Genomic DNA, 15,394 nt, shown 5'->3' with positions numbered 1-15,394 from the left:
GGCGAGGACGAATGGCTGAAGGGTATTTTAGAACGATCGTCAAATAGACGAAGGACAGTGCGTTGAAGCGCTTGACCTAGCCACCAAGCTCTGAAATGACAAGAAACTCCATTGGGGTGATGCATCAGCAGAACCAGCCAGTGTAATACAATAGATGGCGATGAATGGTCCTCGATTGAAAAAGAGCAGAAGATAGATTTCAGAGCTGGCTGACTGACAGCCAGGTAGAACTGGGATAAGTGGATTGAAAAAGGGGCTGTTTTCTCCGTCCAATGCCGTGTCAGGGTCACAGGTGATGTCCGTCATAAAGGACAGGTGAGCTTGGGGGGGGTGGGGAGTGAGCTATCCTCCATTCTGCACCCCCACTGGCAATTCCCTCAAATGTCACATCAAAATAGATCTAATTTAGTTTGGTAGAAGACCCCCACACATACTCCATTACAGCTGTGTGTGGCCTATTTGAGTTGAGCTTGAAATCGGACCAAAAACACACCAAAAACGAAATGTGAGAAAGTGTTTTGACCAGAGCGGAAAAGGAAGTACATCCATAACTCTTTCTTAGTTCAGTTAAAACCTAGAGGTTGTCAATGAAAGAGCATGTATAAAGAAATAAAGCACTGACAGACTCCTACAATAGTTTAAAACAGAAAAGCATGCTCTTTGGTGCTGGACAAATCTGGACGTATTTGTGGGGTTAGTATTGTGGTGCACCACATTTCCCTATTTCATCCATTCATTATGGCTGAAATAACATAAATAAATAAAAGATGTCAGTCTGTAGTCACTCTGTGGAAGCCCCGGTAGTCACATATGGCACAATAGCCTAGCCATAATCCCCCTTTAATTTTATTTTTCTGATGTCATTCTCTTTAAGCCATGGCAAACGGAGGGAGGGGGGAGGAGGTAGGAGAGAAAAACAAATGGTGTGGATCCCTCGTTGTTCTCTCTCTATGCCCTCATTCCAGTCAGGGTAATAAGAGAACGTTGTGATTTACTGTCACTGAACCGCGAGGAGTGCATCAGAGAGAATCCGCTGCAGCAGGGCCATTAAAATAGATTTAACTTCCCACAGTATTATACCAGATGTCTACACTTCTATTATTTTTCAATCAGGCATGACCTTGGTCTCCATATGATGAGAAAGATCACTGGGGACGACAGAGAGAGAGAGAGAGAGAGAGAGAGAGAGAGAGAGAGAGAGAGAGAGAGAGAGAGAGAGAGAGAGAGAGAGAGAGAGAGAGAGAGAGAGAGAGAGAGAGAGAGAGAGAGAGAGAGAGAGAGAGAGAGAGAGAGAGAGAGAGAGAGAGAGAGAGAGAGAGAGAGAGAGAGAGAGAGAGAGAGAGAGAGAGAGAGAGAGAGAGAGAGAGAGAGAGAGAGAGAAAATAAATCCACAGAAAACCAACAGAAATATCAAACTACTTAGTCCTCTCTAAATCCCTCTGTAGCAGCAGTAGTGCATTTAAAGCGGAGCCCAAAATAGATCCATGGTTTCAAGTTCTCTTAAAAGAGCGTATGAATCATTCAGTGTACTCTCACTGCTGATAGATTCTGTTTTGGGGTGGTTTTAAGGTTTCAGCATGATGTACATTTAGTTGAGGAGGACCAAGTGGCTCACAGACATAAGAGGGCCTTCTCTGGATAATCTTGAATATGTTCTTAATTTACTATTGGGATAGTCTCGTAACGGTCATGTGGTTTAGTCTAGTAGAACCTGGAATATGAAGAGACATCGTGGATAAAACTGGAACTTACTCATAGAGGTAATGCCGACCCTAGGCTTCTTTATTCTTGTATTTCTTCTCTTTCAGAAGCTGTTGATAATTGGATTTATTGTCTGACATAGACTGACCTAGATAGGACGTCCCTAACAAATACTCTCAGCATGGGTGTGGGCATCCTATTCCCTCAATGTTGTTTCAACGTTGTCTCAATGTTGTTTCAATGTCGAAGAAGAATATTTCACTGTGAAACACCATTAGAAAGTATACAGTTAATCTTCAACCGATATGACTAGATTATTAAGTTATAATCTAAAACAGAAGAAGGCACTGTGTGCCAAAACGTTGGTTAGGTTTACCCATTCAATTGTTGGGAGCATACAGTGCATTCGGAAAGTATTAAGACCCATTGACTTTTTCCACATTTTGTTACGTTACAGCCTTATTCTAAAATTGATTAAATTGTTTTTCCCCCTCATCAATCTACACACAATACCCCATAATGACAAAGCAAAAAACTGGTTTTTATACATTTTTCAAATGTATTAAAAATAAAAAACTTCAATATTACATTTACATAAGTATTCAGACCTTTTACTCAGTACTTTGTTAAAGCACCTTTGGCAGCAATTACAGCCTTGAGTCGTCTTAGGTATGATGTTACAAGCTTGGCACACCTGTATTTGGGGAGTTTTTCCCACTCTGCAAATCCTCTCAAGCTCTGTAAGGTTGGATGGGGAGCGTTGCTGCACAGCTATTTTCAGGTCTCTCCTGAGATGTTCAATCGGGTTCAAGTCCGGCCTCTGGGCGGCCAGCTCTAGGAAGAGTCTTGGTGGTCCCAAACTTCTTCCATTTAAGAATGATGGAGGCCACTGTGTTCTTGGGGACCTTCAATGCTGCAGTCATTTTTTTCTACCCTTCCCCAGATATGTGCCTCGACACAATCCTGTCTCGGAGCTCTACGGACAATTCCTTCGACCTCATGGCTTGGTTTTTGCTCTGACCTGCACTGTCAACTGTGGGACCTTATATAGATAGGTGTGTGCCTTTCCAAATCATGTCCAATCAATTGAATTTACCACAAGTGGACTCCAATCAAGTTGTAGAAACATCTCAAGGATGATCAATGGAAACAGGATGCACCTGAGCTCAATTTCGAGTCTCATAGCAAAGGGTCTGAATACTTATGCAAATAAGGTATTTCTGTTTTTTATTTTTAATACATTTGGAAAATTTTCAAAAAACCTGTAATTCGCTTTGTCGTTAGGTTGTATTGTGTGTAGATTGATGAGGAAAAAAATCAATTTAATAAATTTTAGAATAAGGCTGTAACGTAACAAAATGTGGAAAAAGGGAAGGAGTCTGAATACTTTCTGAATGCACTGAGTGTTCGATTTTCTTTCTTTATAATCTGAACTTTATCACATTCTTCTATGCATCGCACAAAGCTTTCTAGTTGTGCTCGGGAGAGGGATGCATGCTTTCCATGTACATGATTAGTCACCTGCTCTGGCAACTTTTCACATGACCAAAAAGGAAGAATGATGAGAAGAGACCTATCCACTGAAAATGGAAGGGGAGTGTGTGTGTGTCTGCGCACGCGCATGTGTGTTTCTGTCTGTTGTACTCAGAGTATATTGGCACACCATTACGTAACTTCGCCATCGCCCACATGTGGTGAGTGTGGTACCAGTGTGTTCTGAGGTGTCTCTGCTCTCTGATATAATTTTTTTTATATTATATATGAATACATTTTTTTTTTGTTATTAAAGTATAAATTACCAAAGTTAGCATAGATTACCTGTTAATTACCAAAATTACTGAAGATTCCAGTAACTTTGGTAAATTACCAGTAGCTTTGCAACCCTAGACTTGACCAAGCTATTGTATGGGTCTACCTGGAGTGTAATGTGTGTGTGTTAGTAAGAGGGGGGGGGGGGGGAGCGAGAGAGAGAGAGAGAAAGAGAGAGAGCGAGAGAGAGAGAGAGAGAGAAAGAGAGAGAGAGAGGGTCGGAAATACAGACATTGTCATCCTACAAGAAACATGGTATAGAGGAGACGGACCCACTGGTTGCCCTCTAGGTTACAGAGAGCTGGTAGTCCCATCCACCAAACTACCAGGTGTGAAACAGGGAAGGGACTCAGGGGGTATGCTAATTTGGTATAGAGCAGACCTAACTCACTCTATTAAATTAATCAAAACAGGAACATTTTACATTTGGTTAGAAATTCAAAAGGAAATTATCTCAACTGAGAAAAATGTCCTCCTGTGTGCTACCTATATCCCCCCACTAGAATCCCCATACTTTAATGAAGACAGTTTGGCATGAGGGTCTGCTATACAAATTGATGGAAAGTGGGGTTGGGGGAAAAACATACGACATTATAAAATCCATGTACACAAACAACAAGTGTGCGGTTAAAATTGGCAAAAAACACACACATTTCTTTCCACAGGGCCGTGGGGTGAGACAGGGATGCAGTTTAAGCCCCACCCTCTTCAACATATATATCAACGAATTGGCGAGGGCACTAGAACAGTCTGCAGCACCCGGCCTCACCCTACTAGAATCTGAAGTCAAATGTCTTCTGTTTGCTGACGATCTGGTGCTTCTGTCACCAACCAAGGAGGGCCTACAGCAGCACCTAGTTCTTCTGCACAGATTCTGTCAGACCTGGGCCCTGACAGTAAATCTCAGTAAGACAAAAATAATGGTGTTCCAAAAAAGGTCCAGTTGCCAGGACCACAAATACAAATTCCATCTAGACACCGTTGCCCTAGAGCACACAAAAAACTATACATACCTCGGCCTAAACATCAGCGCCACAGGTAACTTCCACAAAGCTGTGAACGATCTGAGAGACAAGGCAAGAAGGGCCTTCTATGCCATCAAAAGGAACATAAAATTTGCCATACCAATTAGGATCTGGCTAAAAATACTTGAATCAGTTATAGAACCCATTGCCCTTTATGGTTCTGAGGTCTGGGGTCCGCTCACCAACCAAGAATTCACAAAATGGGACAAACACCAAATTGAGACTCTGCATGCAGAATTCTGCAAAAACATCCCCCGTGTACAACGTAAAACACCAAATAATGCATGCAGAGCAGAATTAGGCCAATACCCGCTAATTATCAAAATCCAGAAAAGAGCCGTTAAATTCTATAACCACTTAAAAGGAAGCGATTCCCAAACCTTCCATAACAAAGCCATCACCTACAGAGAGATGAACTTGGAGAAGAGTCCCCTAAGTAAGCTTGTCCTGGGGCTCTGTTCACAAACACAAACAGACCCCACACAGCCCCAGGACAACAACAACAACAACACAACTAGACCCAACCAAATTCATGAGAAAACAAAAAGAGAATTACTTGACACATTGGAAAGAACAAACAAAAAACAGAGCACACTAGAATGCTATTTGGCCCTAAACAGAGAGTACACAGTGGCAGAATACCTGACCACTGTGACTGACCCTAACTTAAGGAAAGCTTTGACTATGTACAGACTCAGTGAGCATAGCCTTGCTATTGAGAAGGCCGCCGTAGGCAGACCTGGCTCTCAAGAGAAGACTGGCTATGTGCACACTGCCACAAAATGAGGTGGAAACTGAGCTGCACTTCCTAACCTCCTGCCAAATGTTATGACCATTTTAGAGACACATATTTCCCTCAGATTACAGCGATCCACAAAGAATTCGAAAACAAATCCAATTTGATAAACTCCCTTATCTACTGGGTGAAAAACCACAGTGTGCCATCACAGCTGCAAGATTTGTGACCTGTTGCCACAAAGAAAAGGGCAACCAGTGGAAGAACAACACCATTGTAAATACAACCCATATTTATGTTTATTTATTTTCCCATTTGTACTTTAACTTTTTGCACATTGTTACAACACTGTATATATACATAATATGACATTTGAAATGTCTTTATTCTTTTGAAACTTCTGAGTGTAATGTTTACTGTTAATATTTATTGTTTATTTCACTTTTGTTTACTATCTACTTCACTTGCTTTTGGCAATGTAACACACGTTTCCCATGCCAATAAAGCCCTTAAATTGAAATTGAAATTGAATTGAGAGAGAGAGAGAGAGAGAGAGAGAGAGAGAGAGAGAGAGAGAGAGAGAGAGAGAAGAGAGAGAGAGGAGAGAGAGAGAGAGAGAGAGAGAGAGAGAGAGAGAGAGAGAGAGAGAGAGAGAGAGAGAGAGAGAGAGAGAGAGAGAGAGAGATGAGACACTTTATCCAACAGGTGAAGATTCTATTCTAATCTAGACCATCAGCAACTGCTCCCCTGTGGTTGTGACTAAATCAATAGAGGCCCACGTTGTCTCCTCACATTCTCAACAACAAAAGAACCAAAGGCAGAAACACAAAGAAGCTAAAACTATCTGGTTCTTAAAATACCCTGGGTTTCTTACTACAGCAAGGCAGGGTCAGAACAAAAGTAAAAAACAAGAGGTAACAGAGAGAAAAGTATTTCTCTATTGTTCTTTCTGTCCTTCTGCCTCTGCCTCTGGCTCTTCACACCAGATCTGGGTTCCAATACTATTTTAAATAATTTCAAATACTCTGTGTTTGATTCAGCATGCCTGTCACAACAGAACTAATAGAAAAGTCTAAAAGGTGCAAACCCTGCCCTCTTGACACTCCAGGCAGGCTAAAGCAAACGCTCAGTATTTGAATGAGTTCAAATAGTATTTGAACCCAGGTCTGCTCTCTGTACAGTGACTGATAACATAATAGGGAGGAAGTTGTAAATCCCATCAGTTAAAACTGTATTGTAAATGAAACCCCAGTGAGATAAGGACTGTAAAAACAGAGAGGAGGGCGACGGCCATGTAAACATACACCGGCTCCAGTCTGCAATGAACCAAACGTATCACCCTCACCGCTGATTGACAGACCAGTCCCAATCAAAGCATTTCCTGTCCATCACACTGGCCTGATCCCCAATCAGCCTGGTTATTTGGGGCACCGCTGGACACTCAATGCGCTGGGCTTGAAAGAGGAGACTACACTACCCACAAATCCCACAAGATAATTTCCTGCCTGTCACACTTGCCTGATCCCCAATCAGCCTGATTATTTGGGGCACCACCGGACTCATAACGCGCTGGATGGACACAGGCTAGATAAAGGCTTGAATGGGACACTACACTACTACACTACCCATAATGCCACATAGAATATGGTGGCCATGTTTGTTGATGTTAACACACAATGCGTACTAAATGTACTTTACATGTATGTATAGCAATGAACATTCTTGCACTTTGAGATGAGTGTGTGTGAACAATGTGCATCCAATGACAGATTGAAAACATCCAATGATAGATTTGTGGTGAGGAAAATATCAATCAGCATTATTGAACAAGCTTATAAAACTCTTATTAAGCCTATATTTCAGATAAATCCCAGATTCTAATGAAATGCGGGACACAAACGAAAATCGATAGGGTGAATTACTGATATTATTAGTTTACTGGTATGCAGTAGAAAAACACATTCAACACTGATCAAATTAGGTCACCCACAAGAATTTCAGATGGAAAACAAACAAAAAATGTCCCTTCCATATACTGTAACAACAAACAAATGAATACCTTTTGGAAGAAGCCACTGAGTGACTAGACCTGTTTCCCAGCTTAGAATCAATGAAAGCTGTTTCTGTTTAGTGGCTTTCTCTTGAAAGGGCCTGAGATGGCATGTATAATGTAATTTCCTGACTGTGCTGAAGTGTGCTAGCTAGACACAAGAAGCCCTGGACACTCACAAAGGTGACTCTATAATAGACTTTGCATTTTTGGGCCGGTGGGACATCAAAAGTCTATTGGTATACAGTGGGGGAAAAAAGTATTTAGTCAGCCACCAATTGTGCAAGTTCTCCCACTTAAAAAGATGAGAGAGGACTGTAATTTTCATCATAGGTACACGTCAACTATGACAGAAAATCCAGAAAATCACATTGTAGGATTTTTTATGAATTTATTTGCAAATTATGGTGGAAAATAAGTATTTGGTCACCTACAAACAAGCAAGATTTCTGGCTCTCACAGACCTGTAACTTCTTCTTTAAGAGGCTCCTCTGTCCTCCACTCGTTACCTGTATTAATGGCACCTGTTTGAACTTGTTTTCAGTATAAAAGACACCTGTCCACAACCTCAAACAGTCACACTCCAAACTCCACTATGGCCAAGACCAAAGAGCTGTCAAAGGACACCAGAAACAAAATTGTAGACCTGCACCAGGCTGGGAAGACTGAATCTGCAATAGGTAAGCAGCTTGGTTTGAAGAAATCAACTGTGGGAGCAATTATTAGGAAATGGAAGACATACAAGACCACTGATAATCTCCCTCGATCTGGGGCTCCACGCAAGATCTCACCCCGTGGGGTCAAAATGATCACAAGAACGGTGAGCAAAAATCCCAGAACCACACGGGGGGACCTAGTGAATGACCTGCAGAGAGCTGGGACCAAAGTAACAAAGCCTACCATCAGTAACATACTACGTCGCCAGGGACTCAAATCCTGCAGTGCCAGACGTGTCCCCCTGCTTAAGCCAGTACATGTCCAGGCCCGTCTGAAGTTTGCTAGAGTGCATTTGGATGATCCAGAAGAGGATTGGGAGAATGTCATATGGTCAGATGAAACCAAAATATAACTTTTTGGTAAAAACTCAACTCGTCGTGTTTGGAGGACAAAGAATGCTGAGTTGCATCCAAAGAACACCATACCTACTGTGAAGCATGGGGGTGGAAACATCATGCTTTGGGCTGTTTTTCTGCAAAGGGACCAGGACGACTGATCCGTGTAAAGGAAAGAATGAATGGGGCCATGTATCGTGAGATTTTGAGTGAAAACCTCCTTCCATCAGCAAGGGTATTGAAGATTAAACGTGGCTGGGTCTTTCAGCATGACAATGAGCCCAAACACACCGCCCGGGCAACGAAGGAGTGGCTTCGTAAGAAGCATTTCAAGGTCCTGGAGTGGCCTAGCCAGTCTCCAGATCTCAACCCCATAGAAAATCTTTGGAGGGAGTTGAAAGTCAGTGTTGCCCAGCGACAGCCCCAAAACATCACTGCTCTAGAGGAGATCTGCATGGAGGAATGGGCCAAAATACCAGCAACAGTGTGTGAAAACCTTGTGAAGACTTACAGAAAACGTTTGACCTGTGTCATTGCCAACAAAGGGTATATAACAAAGTATTGAGAAACTTTTGTTATTGACCAAATACTTATTTTCCACCATAATTTGCAAATAAATTCATTAAAAATCCTACAATGTGATTTTCTGGAGAAAAACAATTCTCATTTTGTCTGTCATAGTTGACGTGTACCTATGAAGAAAATTACAGGCCTCTCTCATCTTTTTAAGTGGGAGAACTTGCACAATTGGTGGCTGACTAAATACTTTTTTCCCCCACTGTATGTGCTTGAAGTTGCCCATTTTGCAACCCATAAATGTCATGTTACAACAAATAAAACATGACATCATCCCCAAAACATTACCAAGAGATTGGGGGGGGTGGGGGTGGGGGTAGTTTTCCTGGGGTCTGCCTGCGTGGGGGGCGGTGGATGGGGTCTTCCTGGGGCATACAGTGCCTTCAAGTATTCACACCCCGTGACTTTTTCCACATTGTGTTGTGTTAATCGTCATGTTTTTCCAACGATCTACACAAAATACTCTGTAATGTCAAAGTGGAAGAACAATTATAACATTTGTAAAAATAATAATAACACTAATATATCTTCATTAAATAAATATTCAACCCCCTGAGTCAATTCATGTTAGAATCACTTTTGGCAGCAATTACAGCTGTGAGTCTTTCTGTGTAAATTTCTAAGAGCTTTGCACACCTGGATTGTACAATATTTGCACATTATTATTTTTAAATTCTTCAAGCTCTGTCAAGTTGTTGATCACTGTTAGACAGCCATTTTCAATTCTTGCGATTTAAGTCAAAACTTTAACTAGGCCACTCAGGAACATTCAATGTCGTCTTGGTAAGTAACTCAAGTGTATATTTGGCCTTGTGTTTTAGGTTATTGTCCTGCTGAAAGGTGAATTCATCTCCCAGTGTCTGGTGGAAAGCAGACTGATCCAGGTTTTCCTCTTGGATTTTGCCTGTGCTTTGCTCTATTCCGTTTCTTTTTATCCTAAAAAACTCCCTAGTCCTTGCCGATGACTAGCATACCCATAACATGCAGCCACCACCATGCTTGAAAATATGAAGATTGCTGTTCAGTGATGTGTTGTGTTGGATTTACCCCAAACATAACACTTTGTAATCAGGACATAAAGTTAATCTCTTTGCCACATTTTTTTGCAGTTTTACTTCAGTGCCTTATTGCAAACAGGATGCATGTTTTGGAATATTTTTATTCTGTACAGGCGTCCTTCTTTTCACGCTGTTATTTAGGTTAGTATTATGGAGTAACTACAATTTTGTTGATCCATCCTCAATTTTTTCTTATCACAGCCATTCAACTCTGTAACTGTTTTAAAGTCACCATTGGCCTCATGGTGAAATCCCCGTTTCCTTCCTCTCTGGCAACTGAGTGAAGAAGGACGGCTGTATTTTTTTTGTGACTGGGTGTTGATACACCATCCAAAGCGTAATTAATAACTTCACCATGCTCAAATGGATATTCAATGTCTGCTTTTTAATTTTTTATTACCCATCTACCAATAGGTGCCCTTCTTTGCGAGGTACTGGAATAACTCTCTGGTCTTTGTGGTTGAATCTGTGTTTGTAATTCACTGCTTGACTTAGTGACCTTGCAGATAATTGTATGTGTGTTGTACAGAGATGAGGTAGTCATTAAAAAATCATGTTAAACACTATTATTGCATACAGACTAAGTCCATGCAACATATTACGTGACATGTTAAGCACATTTTTACTACTGACCTTATTTAGACTTCCCATAACTAAGGGGTTGAATCCTTATTGACCCAAGACATTTCAGCTTTTAATTTTTCATTAATTAGTAAAAATGTCTTTAAACATAATTCCACTTTGACATTATAGGGTATTGTTTTGTAGGCCAGTGACACAATATCTCAATTCAATCCATTTTAAATTCAGGTTGTAACACAACATAATGTGGAAAAATTCAAGGGGTGTGAATACTTTCTGAAGGCACTATACAACTATACATCTACATTATATTAACACAAAATATAGAAAAACAATTGGGCGGTGCACCGCTGCTAAATGCATATAGGTGACATCAATGGCTAATCACCATCACAGAAATGAATGCAGCGAAGATCTGTCACGCCCTGGCCTATAGAACTCTAGCTAGTTTGGTCAGGGTGTGAATTTCTAGGTTTGTATTTCTATGTTTGGCCGGGTGTGGTTCCCAATCAGAGGCAGCGGTCGCTCGTTGTCTCTGATTGGGGATCATACTTAGGCAGCCAGTTTTCCTGCCTGTGTTGTGGGTTTTTGTTGTGTTCCTGTGTTAGGCTTGTGTGTTAGCCTTTGCACCGTCACGGTTAAGTTTTGTTATTTTGGTTACTGTGTCGTGTGTTTTTTCTTTAATAAACATGTAAGCCTTTCACGCTGCACCTTGGTCCGTCCCGTTCCTTAACGTACGTGACAAGATCCAGTACAAGAAGCCCCAGTTTGTCTCATTCATCTTCAAAGGCCATGATTATATACAGCAAGTAAATGCACATCTAATGTAAATAATTAGATGTCAATTAAGCAATAATTGCCTCATCTTCCAAACACATGCTGTAATGTGTTCTGTGTGGAACGGAGGGAAAATACAGATGTCACAAGCGTGTGGAATCTTTGAATGTAATTACGAGGCAGTGCAATTATTTTGAGATGAGAGGTAGGCTATGCCTCGAGGCAGTATGCTCTGAAGAGTATTGGGAATGGGCAGCTTTCATAAACTCAGCTCTAGATTTCATGTTTTGGAAAGCCACAAGGTATTAAGTTCAAAGAGATGTCAGTTGAGACCTTTGATCACTTAAAGTAGGTGTTGATTGACATATCACCAGCCTGATGGACAACAGTGCTTGACAGTTTGCCCAATTAAAGCAACTAATGTGTGACCAGTGATGTCGTCAGAGAAACGCATGTAGCCAACACGGTAGACCTTGTGATTCTGCAATGAGCTATGAGCAGCCAATAAACTGCTAAATCTATCCCTCGACCCCTCATTATACGGAGTCAATCCAGACATCAAAGAAAATACAATCTTATTAGGAAAGGTGGAAGGGGGCTCTACTCAGCCTCTTGACTTCTGCACTTTGCACTCATGCTCTCTCTTTCTCTTTCCCTCTTCTTCTCCCTCCCTCCCTCTCTGTTGGCAAGTGCTAATTGATGAGGAGTTGGAACCATGTCATGTTTTGTTAAAGCATCAAGGTTTGCCGCTGTATCAACAAATCCACCCATGTGTTCTAACTCTAGCTGTGAGTACTCTGCTCCCCTCCCTCCAGTCCACTGGAGTGAGTGTCGGGTCAGCTCCTATCTTAGCTACACTCCTAAGCTCCCAACAGGCTAGTTAGACACAAATCTAACAACACCTTATAACACCTTTTAATACTGTAAAACCTCAAAACACCAAGTCTGCTGGAGGACGTTTGTGGATGGCCTATGCTCTCTATGGAGCGAAAGGGTTTGAGACAAGTAAGTCAGTGAAAACTGTTTTGGTAAAAACAAATCCACACCTTACCTTACCTGGACTAGGTCACACAGTCATGGGTTTTGGGAACTCCATAATAACTACACAATAAATAAGCATGGAAAGTTACTCACAATGTTAAGAATAGTTTAGAGTCAAACTTATAGAAGAAGAGAAAACTACAACATGTGGATGACCAGAAGGGTGGTAGCTCTGAAGCAACATTGTTCAATTGTTTTTGCTTTCCATACTTTGCTATTAGACATTTAAATTCTTCAGTCTAGCTGATGCAGCCGCCACAGATAGAATGGCATTTGACCATATGAAGGTAGAACCTGTTAGTTCAAACTTTAGTATTAGTTACTACTCACCTGGCTTGGTGACCGAAACTCCTGGTTATTGTCATTCATGTACATGTTGTCACCATCAAACTGTAAACAGAAATAGAAAGAAAACAAAACATTATGTGAATAAGAGTTCTAAACAGAGAGAGAGCGAGAGAGAGAGAGAGAGAGAGAGAGAGAGAGAGAGAGAGAGAGAGAGAGAGAGAGAGAGAGAGAGAGAGAGAGAAGTGGCAATGGCTCTACGGGTGGCCTGAAGCACGAGTCTAATGACTTTGTCACATTCGCTAAACCTCGTTGTGGCATTGTCGGTAATTACTGTTCATCAGCGGGTTGGTAATTAGGCTAGTTGAGCTGAGTGACGAGCGATGGGCTTTCCCCTGTGGGGTCGAGAATACCCTGTGTGTATGTGTATACTGTGTGTGTGCTCGTGCGTGTGCATGCGTGTGTGTGTGTGTGTGTGTGTGTGTGTGTGTGTGTGTGTGTGTGTGTGTGTGTGTGTGTGTGTGTGTGTGTGTGTGCGTGCGTGCATGCATGTGTGTGTACGAGTATGTGGCTGTTGAAGGGAAGGGATGCCATGTCTCTCACATGAGGTATAGGCAAGGAGGAGTATGCTAACCAGGCATGGAGATAAGAGAACACTTGATGCTAACCCTGTTTTCATAAAACACTAATAGGCGAGGGGGCGTGCCTTTGCTATGGTTTTAGAAGGGTTGTGCTCCAATCAAATTGTGTGGCTGAACTAACTGTTTTATGACATGGCCCTGAAACTGGACGAACTACAGCGCTATGCTGTTTTAGCTACATTGCTATGGTTAGCTTGACTTACTGACTGGCCACTACTTAACAACCCCTAGGAAAGATTCCTACTCAGACAGAGGCCCCTTTGAGGGCTCAGGGGCCATATCAAGCATCCCAGTACTGATTTAAGATCAGTTTTGCCTTTTAGATCACAATGAAAAAGGTTACATGGACAGGTGGGACCTGATCCTAGATCAGCAATCCTACTCTGAAACGCTTTATGAATCAGGCCCAGATCTGAAGCAACACAGAATTTCATGAGGAGTACCACTTTTAACACTTTTAAGTTGGAATCCTCTTGACTGATAGTCATCTAACATCTTAACATCCAATTTCTTAAGAATGAGGAAAGTTCACAAAGTCCAAACTGAAGATACTACAAGAGAATAACATGAAGCCATTGTGATGGAGAAAAAGTGTTATGGCCCAACAGAAAGCAATATATTGCCGTACAACCTTGGACTCTCCATAGCACTCAGCTCTGTCATGAAGCGGTTTATTCAGAAAACGGGATTAACCTTGACAGTGCCCTCACCGTGCATCGGGTAATACAGAACGTTCATAGACATATATCAATACCAGCTCTCAAACCGCTGTGGAATTATTTAAAGGCATGAAGGAGAGCCAATGTTTTCTTGTTTGTTGACAAAAGTAATTATTGGCATAGCGTGGGCGACATCACCTAGATCTGTGGGTTAGGAAGGGGAACAGACAGACGGCAATGAAAACATGATATGGCATTCTATTTCAAATTCCACAGATGGGGAGATACAGGGGGATTCAATGGGTGATCTTTTCCGATCTAGAAGAAATGGACTGAAGGTTTGCTAGCTAGATAAACACAGGTAGAATATCAGTGAACACAGATGGGCCACTGTGATTGGCTAAGAAATGATGACCTGAGATGACTAATGGATACGATCCTGAGGGTGAAAGAAAAATATCCCCAATGGAAGACATCAAAAAGAGGGAGAGAGAGAGAGATAGAGAGATAACGAGAGATAAAGAGAGAGCGAGAAAGAGAGGGAGAGAAGAGAGAGAGATTCACAAATTACACCAGATTATTAGTATTAGGTAGTAATGACTGGGAATGAGCAGTGGCCCGAGGCAATGGTTGGTTAATGATGCATTTCAAGGAAACCTTGTGAGGATCTACTTGCTTATTCTAACGAATACATTACTATTCCTCCCTATAGATTTACCACCCAGACACATAGATAAGACGTCTAAATGACAACTCAGTTTCCTGTCTCCAAGATATATTCAACACATTTAATTATTTTTTGGGGGGCAACTACGCTACTTCAAGAGAACTATACTGAACAAAAATATAACGCAACATGCAACAATTTCAAAGATTTTACTGAGTTACAGTTCATATAAGGGAATCAGTCAATTTAAATAAATTAATTAGGCCCTAATCTATAGATTTCACATGACTGGGAATACAGATATGCATCTGTTGGTCACAGATACCTTTAAAAATGTGCCTCACGATCTTGTCACGGTATCTCTGTGCATTAAAATTGCTGTCGATTGCCCGTAGCTTATGCCTGCCCATACCATAACCCCACCGCCACCATGGGGCAATCTGTTCACAACGTTGACATCAGCAAACCGCTCGCCCACACAACGCCATACACATGGTTGTAAGGCCGGGTTGGACGTCCTGCCAAATTCTCTAAGACGACGTTGGAGGCGGCTTTTGGTAGAGAAATTAACATTAAATTCTCTGGCAACAGCTATGGTGGACATTCCTGCAGTCACCATGCGAATTGCACACTCCCTCAAAACTTGAGACATCTGTTGCATTGTGTTGTGTGACAAAAACTGCACATTTTAGAGTGGCCTTTTATTGTCCTCAGCACAAGGTGCACCTGTGTAAT

At 41.7% G+C, this 15,394-nt stretch overlaps 1 protein-coding gene across 1 annotated transcript in view; it reads right to left on the bottom strand.

Moving 5' to 3' along the window:
* LOC311149818 (TOX high mobility group box family member 2-like) overlaps positions 1 to 15,394 on the bottom strand; it is a 98,287-nt gene that overhangs the window by 34,436 nt on the left and 48,457 nt on the right. The window contains exon 3 of the mRNA XM_084187043.1: positions 12,738 to 12,797. Coding sequence (XP_084043169.1) covers positions 12,738 to 12,797 — 60 coding nt within the window. The remainder of the gene's footprint in view (positions 1 to 12,737; positions 12,798 to 15,394) is intronic.

Source organism: Coregonus lavaretus, assembly GCF_964263955.1.
Source record: "Coregonus lavaretus genome assembly, chromosome: 22".
NCBI classification, from domain to species: Eukaryota; Metazoa; Chordata; class Actinopteri; order Salmoniformes; family Salmonidae; genus Coregonus; species Coregonus lavaretus.
Note: the sequence above shows the minus strand (reverse complement) of the source record. Positions and strands in the feature narration are given on the sequence as shown.